Source organism: Malurus melanocephalus, unplaced genomic scaffold (assembly GCF_030028575.1).
Source record: "Malurus melanocephalus ecotype Western Australia unplaced genomic scaffold, MMel_1.1 scaffold_81, whole genome shotgun sequence".
NCBI lineage: Eukaryota > Metazoa > Chordata > Aves > Passeriformes > Maluridae > Malurus > Malurus melanocephalus.
Genome location: NW_026623313.1, coordinates 193,288 through 207,994, shown reverse-complemented (window position 1 = coordinate 207,994; position 14,707 = coordinate 193,288). Strand labels below are relative to the sequence as shown.

Sequence of the window (14,707 nt, the reverse complement as noted above, 5' to 3'; positions counted from 1 at the left end):
AGCTAGGTGTACCTCCAGTGTGAGGCGTGAGTGGAGGCGTCATGGACTGCAGGTCACTGCAAACATACCAGGTCAGATGGAGGCTGGACACAAACTGTCACCCCAAGCAATGACAGCTGTGAGTGATGGGAGGAGAGCTCAATGGAAACTGCAGAGCACGGCAGGAGAGTACTCACCCTCTTCTACACACATCTCCAGGCTCGACAACCACAGACAGTAGACACAAAATGAGCTGGATTTTGCCACAACTCCCAGCCGGGCCAGAGGCTGGCCGGAGTGAGGCTGATTGGGGCTCACAGCTCTCTGGCTAGCCCCATCCCAATACGGTGCTCAGCGCTTCCCAGCCCTCCCCAGGAAGCGCTGTGGCACACCGGCTTTAAATAGCTTTATTAGTGGAAGCTCTGCTCCCGCAGCCCCAACCATGGGGGCCGTGGGGATGCTGGGCAGCCTCACGCTCCCCCTGGGAAAGCCAGGACTCCCCAGAGTGCAGAGCTGGCTCACCCACGCTGACCCTGCCACCGGCTCCACCTGTCTCTGTCCCAGGGGGGCCATGTGAGCCTGGAGGTGGCTCCCAAATTGTCCTTGCCTGACCCCAGGCTGTCARACGCAGAGGCTGAGCTCCTGACGGACGGAGCACTTGCGGCACTGCACCACGCAGCACCAGTGGAAGCGGCAAAGGCAGTTCTCCTCCAGCACCACCGTCTCGTCCCGGTGCCCTCGCCCGCAGCACAGCAGGTCACACCCGCTCGTGTCCATGGCTGTGCTGTTGCAGACACGGCCCCTGGTGCCCAGCGAGCCCGTCTTACGATTAGCCGAGCAGAAATCAGGTGAGTCAGCCGAGTAGATGAGGTCCTGTTTATCAGGAGGCTTGATGTTGTCACCCACAGGGATGAGGGTTTTGCCATCGTTGCCTCCCATCACCTTGAAAGCCCCATTGAAGCGCTCGAGCAGGCGATCCCCCACCTCGCGGAAATGGGGCATCTTCCTCCAGCAGGTGCGCAGGGTGCAGGAGCCCGACAGCCCGTGGCATTTGCACTCTGTCCTCATGTAGCTGCGCACCGCCTGCGGAACAAACAGAGATGCTCAGCCCTTGGTTCCCTCTCTTCCTGCCCAGCACCCCAAAAGCCAAAACCCTGCCTCTTGGTGCTGCCCTGGCTGGGGGAAGGGCTTGGCATGGAGAGTAGCTCAGAGGGTTTCCAAAGCACCTGCAAAGAGTTCCCAGAAGATATTGGGTCCATATTTCAGCCAAAGCTGGTGAGGGTATGTGGCTTGGGGACATTGAAGGTGAAGGGCTGGGTCTGGGCATAGGGGTGATGTCTGCAGAGGGCAGGGAGTGCAGGGGCCTTACCAAGCGCCCGGCTTCATTGTTGTGCAGGTCGATAAGAGCGCGGATGTCATTTTTGCCTTTCTTGTTCTTGGCATCCATGAACTGCTGGGATTTTTCGTAGCCGAACTGCACATCATCCCCACAGCCCCCCCATTCCCAGGCCGTGCCCTCTGTGCCCGGCCCCGCTGTGGGCGAGGGRGGGGCCCGGCTCCGGGTCAGCTCGCAGCCGCACTGCAGCAGCTCGCCCATGCTGCAGGCCTGCGTGATGGCGTGGCTCACCCCGGCCGCCGTGATGGCGTACACGAAGGCTGTTTCACGGATATCTGCAGGAGAACAGGACAGGGCCGGGATGTGGGGTCAGCTCCAGMAAGCAAAGCCCCATCCACCCTGGCTGACATCCCATGGGGGCTCAGAGCCCCCCTTTTCCCTCTTCATATGCTGTTCCCTGGCTGATGCACCCACCCTGGAACAGGCTGCCTGGGGCAGGAGCTGTCTCTTGCAAGAAGATACGAAGACTTTGGGGGATGGTCAGACCCTGCCAGTGCTCTTCCCTYCAGCTGTGGAGAGGCAACAGATCTCCTGCCTCCCCTTGCAATTCTGGGTGCTGCCCCATAGGAAAGAGGGAAGTTTGGAGAGCAGAGAGTGGTCCTGGGTGACCAGGTGGTACCCACATCTTCCTGACACTACCCCGCAATATGCTTCCAAGCAGTAAAAATCCCATCCCCAGCTCCAAATTGGAATCTGGAAAGAAACACTGTGAGGGATACAAGAGGGTGCCACTCACCCCTCTGCAGTGTGGCAGCGATGAAGCTGTGCTGCCTGCTCTCCCCCCCACTACCCTCTTTGCCATGGGGCGCTGCCTGCCCCCCTCTCTCCACCGGCACAGCCTCCACCCTGCAGGATTATTTATTAKTAGTATTTGCTTCTGTCTCTCTCTGCTCCAGGACACGAATTCCAAGCATCTTTCCCCTGCCTGGACCTGCCGCTCGCAGCCGCAGCCAGCGGGGGATTCTGGCAGCGGGGGTGCGGCGCTCTGCTCGGGGGGCTCCCCTGCTCCCCCTGCTCCGTGCCAGCCGAACCCCTGCCACACAAATGCCAGGGCAGGGCTGGCCCAGGGTGGTGGCATGCAGGGGATTCCTGGGGAGGGAAGGGAAGGTGCGTTTTGGGGGGTGTCCCATCCTTCCATCTTCAGTATTCTGACTTGAGGGTGCTGCAGGAAGAGGGGTACCAGGGCTCCAGTTCCATGAGCAGCTCCTCCAAAAGCCCACGCAGCACCCGAATCCTTCTGGTGTTAGCAGGAGCTGGGCACACGGGTGCAGTTCTGGCAGTGCCACCCAGGGGATGCCAGCCCCCTCACAGGCCCTCCTGCCCTACAAGCCACCCAACCAGCCGCCTGCTCCCACCYGGGGCTGGCAGAGCCCTCGGCAGGCAGCCCACAGCTGGCAGAGATCCCGGTGCCACCCTGCCAGCCGGGCCCTGGGGGGATGCTGCTCCTCTGACAGCTCCTCCAGACACRTGGCAGTCCCCAAAACAGCCTGCCCTGGCATGCCCCACCTGGCACAGGCGGCAGCAAGGGAAGAGGGGACAGCCATGACTGCCAGGGAGGCCACGGCCAGGAGCAGGARGTTTGCAGCATCCTTGGATAGAGAAGGACATTGGATGGGAGGTACTCATCTGATGGACCTGGCAATCCCAAAAATGCAGGCACACTCTGTGCAGTCCCTGCAGGCTTATAGGGAGGCTGGTGCCATCAGAGGGCTTCTGAAAACCATTTTGTTGCCCTGGGGACCTCCACACCTTTATCTGGGATGTCCATGTCCTCAGAGTGCCAGGGACTCACAAATTCACTACTGTCCCCACAAYACTGCTTATCTCTACTACCCCAGCAGTGAGGCTGGACCAATGTGGTGGCTCCTTCAGCATTCCCATGCCTGATGTGCCTGTGCCTCCTCCAGCACAAGCTGTTCCCGGGTACCCAGCAGCTCATCTGCCAGTACCTTTCACTCACCACCTGGTCTGGCCCTGCATTCTGGCACCACTCCACTTCCACTCTGCATCCCTGCCTGGCACGAATCCCACCAGCCTCACTGCCAGGCTGTGGTGAAAATAGGTGACTCCAGAGGCAGGAGAGTCCCCCTTGTGCCCTGACTCTCTGTCTCTTGATTGAATGCACCTCCCTGTGTTGAGGGGAACCCACACATGCAAATCAGATTTTTTAATGAGTCTATGCCACTCCCATGAGCCAGTGTCTCCCTCGGAGCTTCAGCTCTGACTGCCACTGGTACCTGCAGCCAGCTGGGTACCCCAGGCACCCTGCCCTTTCCACCTTTTCCCCCAGCATGACCTAAGGACATACCCACTTTGCCTTGGGCTGGCCATTCACMCGGCAGATGTGATGGCTGAGGAGACTGGGGCATGGTCCAGCATCTTCATCTGCCAGAGCACAGGGACCAGCTCTGGAAAAGGGGCAGCACTAAACTCACCTCCCACTAAGTAATCCTACCAGCCCAAAGCACTTCAAACCTCCTCCCTTGCTTGAAGCATCATCCGCTCCCAGCCTCTCTCCCTGAGGAGCATGGCAGGGCTTTCCCATCCCTTACACACTCACGGATGCCCTCCTGCTCTGCCCCTGCTCTGATTTGAAGCAGCTGGGCTGGRCTTAGACCACTGTATCCATCTGGCTGAGGCCTGCACATACCTTCCTGCCACTGTACCTCACTGTACCTCAGGGTGACATTAGGGTGCCCATCCAGGGACAGAGACAAGGGRCAGACACTCCTCTCCTCTGCTCCCTGCAAGGCCAGCAGGAGGGATGTGAAGGGCACCCACAGAGTGAGGGGCAGCTCCCAATGGCTGTGCACTGCTTCCCACCCGGGCCCCTTCCCCCAGCACACCCTGGGGTCCCAGGGGAGCAGTAAATCACTGCCAGACGAGGGTGCATTCTTGGGCTTCATGAAGCCCCGCACTGTCTGGGAGCATCGGTAATTGCTTCATTACAACACGGGGAGACATGTCCCGGCAGTAAAACCTCAGTGTGACTGCACCGGGGAGCACTGAGCAACGCCCTACACGCTCACACACACACACACACACACACTCAAAGGTTTGCACGCCAAGGCTGCTCCAGGAGCCCCAGGAAGGTGCATGACCTGGCTGGAGCCTTTTTGGGAAATGGGAAGCTGAGGAAGCGTTGGCCTTACCCTGCTGCAGGATCTTGCCGAAGTACTTGCTGTGGCTGGTGCAGTTCCAGCGGCGGAAGCGGAATTGGTACTGGCATTCCCGGACGCCCAGCTTGGTGCCCTTGGCCACCTCCTGCACAATCTCTGGCTCCAGCTGGCACAGCTCTGCCTGCTTCCCCGCCAGCCGCTTCGTCTTGCGGCAGATGCTGTTGGGGTCCATGACCAGGGGGCTTCCCACTGCCCTGCAGGAGGGGACAGCGAGCAGAGCAAAACCAGCACCCGAGCCCAGGAGAGACAGGGCGTGGATGGGATGTGAGCAGACCGCCCTCAGGGACAGAGCAGGGCTGCAGGGCAGTGCCACCTGTGTGCTGAGCCCGGCTRACAAGGGGACAGAGAGAGGTACGCAGCAGGGGCAGGACAACAGGTAGGGGYGAATCACCCAAGGGATACCTTGACCTGTCTGTCCCATCAGGGAATGGTGGGGATCTCCATCAGTGGGACTGGCTAYGGGGTGATACTGGTACATGCCACTCTACATTCTTGGGGACATCCATAGGGATGATGGTGGTGTCCCCGATGGGAGATGACAGAAATATTGCGTTACTCAGCACCTGCCCTTTGGGGCTGGCACTGACCCAGCACAGCCCTGGCACTGCCATGTGGCTGATGCCTGATGCAGCTGCATGTCCCAGAGCCGTGGGCGCAGTCAGGAGCCCAGCCAGCATTCTCAGTGTGTCTCCCCCTCTCCAGGGGGGCTCGCTGCTTTACCCTGTGGGAGACTAGATGAGTGACCTTGCCTGAGATAAAGCCCCTTGGCTGCTGGCCAGGATCCTGTACTCAGCTCCCCAAATCCAGGCACTGACTCCAGGGAACGGAGCCGCAGGCGGGTGAGGGAGTGCAAGGGAGGGATGCAGGTGGCATCTCCAGCTCTGCCAATGCCAGTGAGGGAGGGCAAGTCTTGGCTGGGCCCACGTCAGAGGCAGCTCCTCCTTGCCAGCACAGCTGGAGTGAGGTGCCTGGCTCTCTGGGCCTGGAGGCAGAGTCTGAGCGCAGCGCTGTGCTCCCCGGTGTGCCGCTGGCTACAGAAACTCCTGTACTTTCCCCACACATTTGGCCCGGAGTGCCCTCCCCGGCACAGCCCGTGCAGCTGTGAGCCCGCCAGCGCCCTGCTTCGTGCTGACATGGGCCATGCTCCAGCTCTGCCACGGGCAACTCCGGAGCCATGGGCCACACGAGTTTAGCACACCCTAAACACAGCCCACCCTTGCCTCCAGCACTGCTCCTGGGGGCTCAGAGCTCATCCTGCTCAACAACGTCATTTTCTTGGCCATGGATGCTCACAGAACCTCAGGGCTGGACTCAGCACACCCCAAGACCGAGAGATGCCTGATGGTTGTGAGGCTACATTCCCTGGGATTCCCTGGGGACCAGTGCTTGGGCAGCCTGTGCTGCCTCCAGCCCCACTCACTGGAGAGCATCAGCTGCACAGCTTCCAAACTCAGAGCTTTATAGTCTGGCCAAGCCCCAGGGGCTCAAAAATCACAAGCTGAATCTCAGTGTTTAACTGTGTTCTGGGTTTCCTTTCCACTCTTGCGCAGCGGGGGGGCTGTGTTTGGGACACCAGGCTGCAGTACTCTGCTTGAAATCCTGTCCCCAGTGCAAACCCCCCTTGCTCGAAGCTCAAGGCACTGTCAGGATCCCCCTGTCCCATGTCAGACTCTCCAGCTGCCCATATCTCCTGCACATCAGACCCCAGCTGGGCTTGGAGAGGATGTACCCTCTAGCACAGCCTGGAAAAGGAGCCCTAATGCTTGACTGGAGGTTTAAAGGTTAAACAGAGAGGGATAGCCTGGAAAGGGAACTTCCAGTAGGGAAACTGAGGCAAGCCTACATTCCTGCCGRGGGGAACCCATCTCCCTTTGCTCCAGGCAGCTCAGCTTTCTTTTGCTGCACAATTCACAGGCACTTCTGCAAAGGCATGGAGCAGCTATGGAAGCATCACAGAGCTTGCCTGGCACAGGTACCCCATAGATGGGGAAACTGAGGCCCATGTGGAAAGCAACCAAAAAAATCTGTCCAGTCCTGTCCCACGATGACCGCACAGGGATCCAAGCCTCCGTGTTGGCCTCCAGGCTTGCTGCCCTTTGTGACCATGGGCTCTCAACATTTACAGCAGGATGGCGGAGGTTTGGCTGCCTCTGCCAGTGGGGTGAGCAAGAGGGGGAGCCAGGATGGGACTTTCATTAAGAGACGACTCTTTGTACTYGTATAAAAACGATGCGCCAGCCCCCCAGGGCTGTCAGATCAAATACTGAACTGTGGCTCACCCCGGCCCGCTGGATCAGGCCGGGAAGAAGAGCTCAGCCCCGCGGGTCTGGGGGGCGGTGGGCGGCTCCTCGGCACCGAGGGGGTCCCCACCATGGTCCAGGCRGCAGCAAGGCTGGGAGAGAGCGCGGGAGCTTTCTGTCCATACCGACGAGGCGTGGGGTGGGCTGCCTAAGTCCAGCGCGATATTAATTTCCGCTGGGCTCTGCTTTCTGGCGCAGGGAGGCTGCCGGGAGCCCAAGAGCTGTTTTGCTTTGGAGGGTTTGGAGAGGGGGGGAGAATGGGGGGAGACAAGGGCAAGAAAAATGCTGCCAAACTGCTACCACTTTGGCAAGGGCTCCGGCACAGGGCCCAGATCTGCCTGAGCTTGTCCCGCTCCAAGGCCTCCCGCATCTACAATTAAGGTGCCCCACCTCTGCCGCCGGGCACTCCTCCCCCTGCCCTGGTGAGAGAACAGGGTCGCCAGCCCAGCTCCCCACAACTTGCCTGGGGCACCCCRGCCCCCGCCACCTCCCGCCTGGGAGCCCCCATCTGGGCTCAGCAGCTCAGCAGCATCCATGGTGCTGCCCCCAACGCCCTTTGCCAGAACCATTGCCAGGGGCTGCATCCTGCCCTGAAAGCTGAAGAGATCATGAGCCCCACTTTCCAACCTCCTGGCACCCCTGTGTAAGGGAAACAACCCCCGCTGCTGAAAGGGGAGACTGAAGCACAGAAAAGGGGCTGCAAAACACCACCCACCYACTGCTGTCACCCCTTAGGCTGCCACAGCCGCAGCCTGAGCCCAGTCCCAATGACGCACATCAAGCAGGAGTCACTGGGGCTTCTGATGCAACCCCTGTGCTCTGGTTGCTGTGCCTGCTGCAACAGAGCCAGGGGTTCCTGAGAGCCATAATCACCATTTTTTTCCAGCTCAGCTCACGGTCATGGAACTTCCAGCACGTCTCAGTCTCATTCCCAGACAAAATCAGGACCAAGRAGCCTGGGCCAAGTCACCGTTTTCTCCTTGGGCATGAGGATGACGTGAAGAAGGATTTTGATGGAGGGCAGCCAGTGGAGTTCCAGTCTGCAGGAAGCCATGGGAGTGAGGCTGGCTGGCAGAACCAYGCAGTGAGGAAGAGGATAGTCAGCCTTCAAAAGTGGCACCTGCATCTTGGGTGAAAAATGCCTGCTTTGGTCCTGATGGCCCTGAAGTGCCAAGGCAGAGCAGTGGTTGTACCACACCAGCTCCATGTGGGACCTGAGGAGCCTGCAGCCATTGAGTGCTGCCTGGGCACTGCCTGGTGCCCAGCAGACTCTGCTCTGGGGCAGTAAGGCTGTGTCTCGCCTCCCATGCAGGTCTCTATCCCAGCCTCTRGAAGCCTTCAGGAGGATGCATACGAGGATAACTGAGCCCAGAAATTATTCTGCACCCACCTGGAGAAGTAAGAACTGCAGGGTGACAGCCCTGGAGAACTGACCTCCATCCTTGGGGACATAGGTCACCTTATGTCCCACTCAATGGTGTCAAACTGAGTGACAGCCCTACAAGGAAGTCAAACCCAAAGGGAACCCATCTCTTTCCGAGCTGTGCAAACAGGGCAAGGGGGACACACAGATTTATTTTCACCCATCCAGCTTTCCCTACAGCCCTTGCAGGCGTGTGGCAGGCACTCGGCCCCTCACCCGGGGCGATGCGTGGGTGCTGCCACTAACCGGGGCAGCCAGGTGTGGAAAACAGAGCAGGAGGCTCGTGAGGGTGTGGTGAGTAAGCAGCAAGTCACTGCCCCGGGGGGCACAGCCAGGGTTTGGCTGCTGAGCAGCACCCAGGGACCTGAGGCAGCAGGAAATGCCCTGGGTTGGGAARAGAAGGGGGACCCCATTCCCTGCCCTCCTCCTTACACCTCTTTGGCAAGGATGGCATGCAGACAGCTGGGATGCTGCCTCAAGGAAGGAGGCTTTGGCATGGTGTTGCACCAGCCCTTGGACCTCCTAGCTGCAGGSTCATGCTGAGGCCAGGCTCTCGTGAGCAGGAGCTGCCCAACCTTGTGCTACAGGTACCGGGGGGATGGAGGGAGCGTGCACCTGCAGAGCTGGTGGTCCTAAAGCCAAGTCCAAACCCTGGAAGGGCTGTGATAAGAAGAAAGACGTCCACCCACTCGGGGTCACTGTGTCCTTCCTCCAGGTGCTGGCAGAGGCTGGAGCTGGGGTAGCATGAGGGCTTGGCTAGTTCATGCCCAAATGTGGGGGTCACATGTGGTGGCAGGACCCGCAAAAGCTGAGCAGATGTCGGGGTGTGCCCAGTTCTGCCAGTGTCCTCCCACGTGAGGGGTATTGGAAGGGGTCAAGCTTCTGACACAAAATGCAAACAAACCCTCCAGTTTGGGGATGTGTCGGGCATGGCTGGGGAGCCTGATGTCACCACAGAAAAGCAGATGTGACCAGGAATAGGGACAAGGGATGGCATTGGCRAAAGCTCAGCTGCCTTTGTGGGAAAAAGCAAGTAGCCCAATGCTGAAGCCAGTTGTCATCTCAAAGAGTGCAGGAGAAATAGTGTCCCTTTGAAAAACCCAGCAGCCATCCCAGCAAGGGCACAGGGACATGCCACCAGGTAGGGGTTTCTCCACTGGGAGATGCATTTCTGCTCATATGGTGCTGCTCCAGGGGTGAAGGCATGTCCAGGGTGGCTGGGCAGCCCTTCTGTTGGGTGTCATGGGGTAGCAAGTGTGGTCAGCAAGCCCAGGGGGTGACTCACAAAGCTCACCCCAAGACATGCAGGCAGGGCCCTCCAGCCCTGCAGCCTGCCCTTACAGGCTCTGCTCTTGTAGTTTGGGTGCTGGACAGGGCAGTGAAAGAGGAGAGACCTCTGGTGCATGAAACCACCCAGGGTGTGTGTCTTGAGGGACATGGGACCCCCTCAAGCAAGGGTATAGCCASAGGGGCTGGTGGATGGGTCCCTCCTTAGTGCCTCTGAAGAAGTCCCATGAAAATCTGGAGGTGTGCTGCCTTTGTGCATGGACAGGAGAAGGATGGAGGGCAGGTGTCCATCCCTCCGGGCCCCCTCAGACCCACGGCTGGAGTAGAGTACGTTTTAGCTGGGATGATTTTCTCCCTTGCTCTCTCTTCCATCTCCCAGCTGCTCTCAGCCATGCCCATGGAGAGCCAACAGGCACCAGGGAAGCTGGCTTTGCTTGTCCCCATCCTCACAGTGCCTGCAAGCACAGCCCAACTGCAAAMCGGCTGGGCTGAAATCCTGCCCTGAACCTGCCTGGGGCTCCTCAGACTCTAAGTCTGCCTGTTCTGTATCCCTGTACCCTTTGGACCAGCCCAGGGGCCCCAGGCTGTCCCTACCTGTCCTGCTCAAAGAGAAATCACTGTTACACAAGGAGCTGAGCAAGAAACGTGTGAAGAATAGGGGAAGAGGAAGAAAGGGAATGTACAGAGCTGGTGAGAGCAAGGAGATCTTTCTYCCTGCAGTTTGGCACTAACCAAGGTGCCAGCAGCACGTGAGTGAGATATCTTCCAGCACTACCACAGCCTGCTTCCTTCTGCAATGGAAAGGTCTGTGTCCTCAYTGAGCTCTCTGAGGACATCTAACACAATGAGGATGCCCTTTCTCAGGCATCACTTGCAGGATGTCAGTGCTTGTACATCATTACTGAATCTTTTTCCACACATGCAGCCATCTACCAGTGTCCCAATGGGTGCAGTTGCCACCCATGAGTGGCCAGCGCTGTTTGCACAGCCAGCCTGGGGACTGTGCCCCTTGGGATCCAGCCCAGCTACAGCCCACCATGCCACTCTCACAAWTTAGTTCATCAGTGTGGGAAAAAATTGGCTCAAACAGGTAACCCCTATATTCCTCCACCATAGAGCTAACGTACTCAGGGGTGGGATGGGGGAGTGATAAATATATTTCTTTCTTGGCCAGAGCAAAATGCACATGAAGGTGTGCCACGGAAGTCCCAATRTATCAGTGACAGCAAGGAACAGCTCTATCAATGCCACCAATCCTGAGGCTTCCCAGAACTCCGGCACAACACAMAGCTGCACCCCTGAGACCCTCTCCACCAAATGTAAAACCCACAGACACCATGCTACCAGAGCTGGGAGAAGGCACCGGGAGAAAGCACGTGGGAAAAATGCCTGTTGTGAGCTGGCTCAAGGGTCCAGGCAGCGCCAGGACTTCTCTGCCCCACACAGCAAGGGCAGATGACCACAGTCAGGGGCCAAAACCCCAGACTCTGAGGGAAGCTGTCCTTGAATCAGCCAGCTGCTCCTGTGCCCTGTCCCAGGAAGCCCGGCACATCCGTTTGGTGGTGCTGGTGGCCTCATCCACCCAYCACCTCCTCCCATCTCGCTGGCTCCAGAGTGAAGCAGTGTGAGCTGGTGATCCCGCTGAAGTTCACTCCACTGCCCAGTCCATTTGCCATGCTTCAGGCAGCTGAGTTATCATTCCTAAATTAAAGGTTCATTTTCCTCTTCTTTTGTAAAAGAAGAAAAAACAAGTTTGACCCCTTGTCCTCCTCTGCCAAATCCTTCTAATCTCCCCAAGTCGGCACTGCCAGCACACAAGTGGCACCAGCAGGACTCAGACTCCACAGTGAGATGCTGCTCTGAGCAGCCARGGTGAGGGGCACTGGTACCCCAGCACCCTGCCCTTGTCAGTGCTGTCTGTCTGCCCCTGAAAGGAAGGCAAAATGAGTTTCTGCTTCACCTCCACCTGCTCCAGCCTTGAGCAGATGTCCTTGAAGCTGGAGCACAGGACATGAGCTTGGAGATATTGATGAGGATGGGGCAGAGAAAGCAGGGACAGATGAAGGCACAGCTCTATGTGTGCCTGAGGATTAGCCAGGGAAAAACAGCAGGTTTCAGGCAGCAAGAGGGAATATGCCCTGCAGTGGCACAGCTGACCCTGAGGTAGGTGGCAGGGAGTTGGAGACCCTCCACATACACCCTGCCTCAGCCAGGGCTCGTCCTACCTTGCTCTCCACTCCTCTAGCAAAAAACCCAAGGCAAGTCCCTCTCAGACCCCAGTTAAACCCTTGCCTGGAAATAAACACAGCACTTGGGCTCCAGGGACAAACTCTCAGCTGATGTACAACTGTAACAGCACCATTTATRCTCACCCAAACCCCCACTGCACCCCTGGAGCCAGGGCTAGCAAAGGGAATGGAGACGTGGAATAAATCACTGGTGGGCAGGCAGGGGACCGGGAGGGGAAAGGCTTATGGAGAGCTTTATTTTAGGGGTCAAAAGAGTGTGACAATGTGGAGACGAATAGCCTCAGATAATGAATGATAGCCCGGACGGCACGCCGGGGAGCTGGAATCTAAGCACTTAAAACCGGATAAAGACAGGCTGGGTGAAATTCTTAATAGATTTAAATAGTTCATGTTTCGACAGATACCTGGGCTTTCCAAGGCTGGGTCCCAGTTCTGTGCCTGTAATGAATCCCCCACCCCCTCTAGTATCCTGCAAGGCACCGTCTCTGCCTTTGATGAAGGCACCATTACAAATAGGGGTTTTGTCCCTGCTGTGTCCAAGCCACCGTTCAGGGGGGACTCTGTAGGGACCCTCGGGCTTTTAATTAAATTTGACTTATTGGAGGTGTCTGGAGGCCATAAGCCCCTTTTCCCACCCTCCTTGGCTCTGGGCTTGGGGTGCAGGGAGGCAGAATGCGACTCTCACTACAATACCTGTGTGCCCTATGCTCCTGGGGTSCCCCAGCCTGCTGTCCCCAACACACTGTGTGCCCAAACCCTGACAGCGTGTGGGTGTCCCGATATGGATCCGCACAGCCGGTGAGCAGCAATTCCCACCCAAGTAATGCCTGGGTGTAGGGGAGTCTGTCGTCCCCAAGGCTGGGGGGGGGACGCCATCCCCGGGGATCGAGAGACCCTATATGCTCTCCTGCTTCACATCCCCCCCACCCCATCCCCCGGGATGTCCTACTCACCACCAGAGCCCGATGATGTTAGCGGGGCAGAGGAGGATGAAGAAGAGCCCCAGCTGGGTCCGGGAGGAAGGCAGCATCCTGCCAGGGCTGAGGACAGCGTCCAACTCGCTCCACGCCGCCCGCGGGGAGCCGGGCAGCCCCGAGGTCCGGCCGGGGCCCCGGCGGGTGGGTGCCCGCTGTCTCCCTCCGCCGGGCCGGGCCGGGCCGGGCGGGCAATGCGGCCGGCGGGGCCGGGCCGGGCCGGGCCGGGCTGGGCTGGGCTGGGCTGGGCTGGGCAGGCACCTCCGGGCGGCTGGAGCGCGGCGCGGAGGCTGCTCCGGAGAAGGAGGAGGAGGAGGGACGGGGCTGCGAAAGCATCTGCTCCGACAGGGAAACCGGAGCCCGGGGGGACGGACAGGGCGGGCCGGGCGGGGGGACTCCCGGGTGCCAGGCTCTGTTCCCGGCGCACARCCACGGACACGATGTGGGCACGGCAACGGCCACGGGCACCCTCCGGTAGGGGACGGTGGCCGCAGCCTGTCCGGCCCGCGTCCCGCCGCCGCACTTGATCGTGCAGCTCTTTTTGAGGACCTGGACCTGCCCTCGAAGCCCCGGGACCCGCCGCGGACCCGCCTGGCACGGACCTGCTTGGCACAGCCCTGCCTGGCACAGCCCTGCCCAGCTCTGCTCGGAGTCCTGCCAAAGCCCTGCAAAACCCTGGCCTCGAGCTGTCCCCAACACCTTCCTGCCACACTCCTGCCGGACCGTGACAAACCTGGCATGGCCTTGCCCAAACCTGGCATCCCTGTGTCGCCCTGCGTAGCCTCTGTCCCTGCACTGGGCTTGCCTAGCACAACCCTGGCTCCATGACCGTGCCTGTCCTCAGACCACTCCATCCCACCTGGGAATGCTGGAGGAGTGACCCTCCTGGAAGCATTTCCCAACACTTAGCTCCAGCACTCTGGAGAGACACGCCTGGGGCAGAGGAACACGCAGGAGAATGATCGAGGCAGCCCCAGGAGCAAAGAGACCAAGAGCAGGAGAGGGACATCTTGTTTATTGTGATTCCATCTCAGGTGCAGCCAGCACCCAGAACAGAGACAGTCCCCAGCAGCAGATCACAACAAGGAGGAGCAGCAGGAGCTGCCCGGGGCAGGAGGAAGCTGCTGTGCCTGGAAGATAGMAGGGGGCCACACAAGGGCTGGGCAGCTGGGGACAGGAGGAGCCCATAGCCTGCCACCCCAACTGTCCCCACAGAGGAGCCCCACGAATGGTTTGCCAGTGCTCAGACCAATGCTCTGGGTCTCTAATTCCTCTTGTACCATCCATGGCTCCCAGCAGAGGTTGGGGATGAAGCTCTCAGCCATGCAGCATCCAGCCCATGGATCCTGGGGCTGGAACAGATAACCTGAGGGAGTCACAATTAGTGCCTGTGCCCACCTCCACTGAGCAACCAGCCAACCCACTGGGTTACCCCAAGGAAAAAGCAGATGTCTTCCACCATTGKTAGGTAAAGCAGAGAACCCTGGCTGCTGGTGAGATCACCCCTCCATCCAGCAGCTATCTGTGCTCTGTCCCCCTTCATGGCCTCCCATACCCTGCCCATCTCAAGCCCCTGGCTTGCCCATCACTGTTCCGCTTGCCTTGATCATCAGTAGTTTCACCCCTTCACCAGGGCATGTTTTCTCCCTGCTAACAGCATTTGGTGGTGAATAACTCAGGCTTTATCTGCAGCTTGGCACAATTCTCTCCCTCCTGGGCACAGCAGGTAAGAGACTCCCACCACCTCTGGAGGTGTCACACCTGCTCTTTCTCTGCCCTCCCATACAGGAGCTGGGCTCCTGGTCTGCACCTTTGGCATGGTGACTGAGCTGCCCTGGCCACAGCATGGGGACACAGGGAAAAGGGGACCTTCCCTGAGCTGGGCACAGTATCTGGGCTGCCATGCCGTACCCTGTCCTA

General features: G+C 59.1%; 1 protein-coding gene across 3 annotated transcripts; it reads right to left on the bottom strand.

Moving 5' to 3' along the window:
• On the bottom strand, window positions 1-13,029 carry WNT6 (Wnt family member 6). Of its 3 annotated transcripts, none has more exons than XM_057367573.1 (4): window positions 12,767-13,029; window positions 4,528-4,743; window positions 1,349-1,650; window positions 1-1,062 (listed from the first exon to the last, which is right to left on the bottom strand). In XM_057367573.1, exons 2-4 carry the CDS (start codon window positions 4,724-4,726, stop codon window positions 601-603), a joined length of 963 nt encoding a protein of 320 aa, XP_057223556.1. In that variant the 5' UTR covers window positions 4,727-4,743; window positions 12,767-13,029; the 3' UTR covers window positions 1-600. The 3 variants fall into 3 exon arrangements, with proteins under 3 accessions (XP_057223556.1, XP_057223555.1, XP_057223554.1); XM_057367572.1 differs by having other exon boundaries at window positions 4,528-4,748; window positions 12,767-12,911; XM_057367571.1 differs by lacking the exon at window positions 12,767-13,029 and having other exon boundaries at window positions 4,528-12,759.
• Between the last annotated feature and the right edge of the window lie 1,678 nt (window positions 13,030-14,707).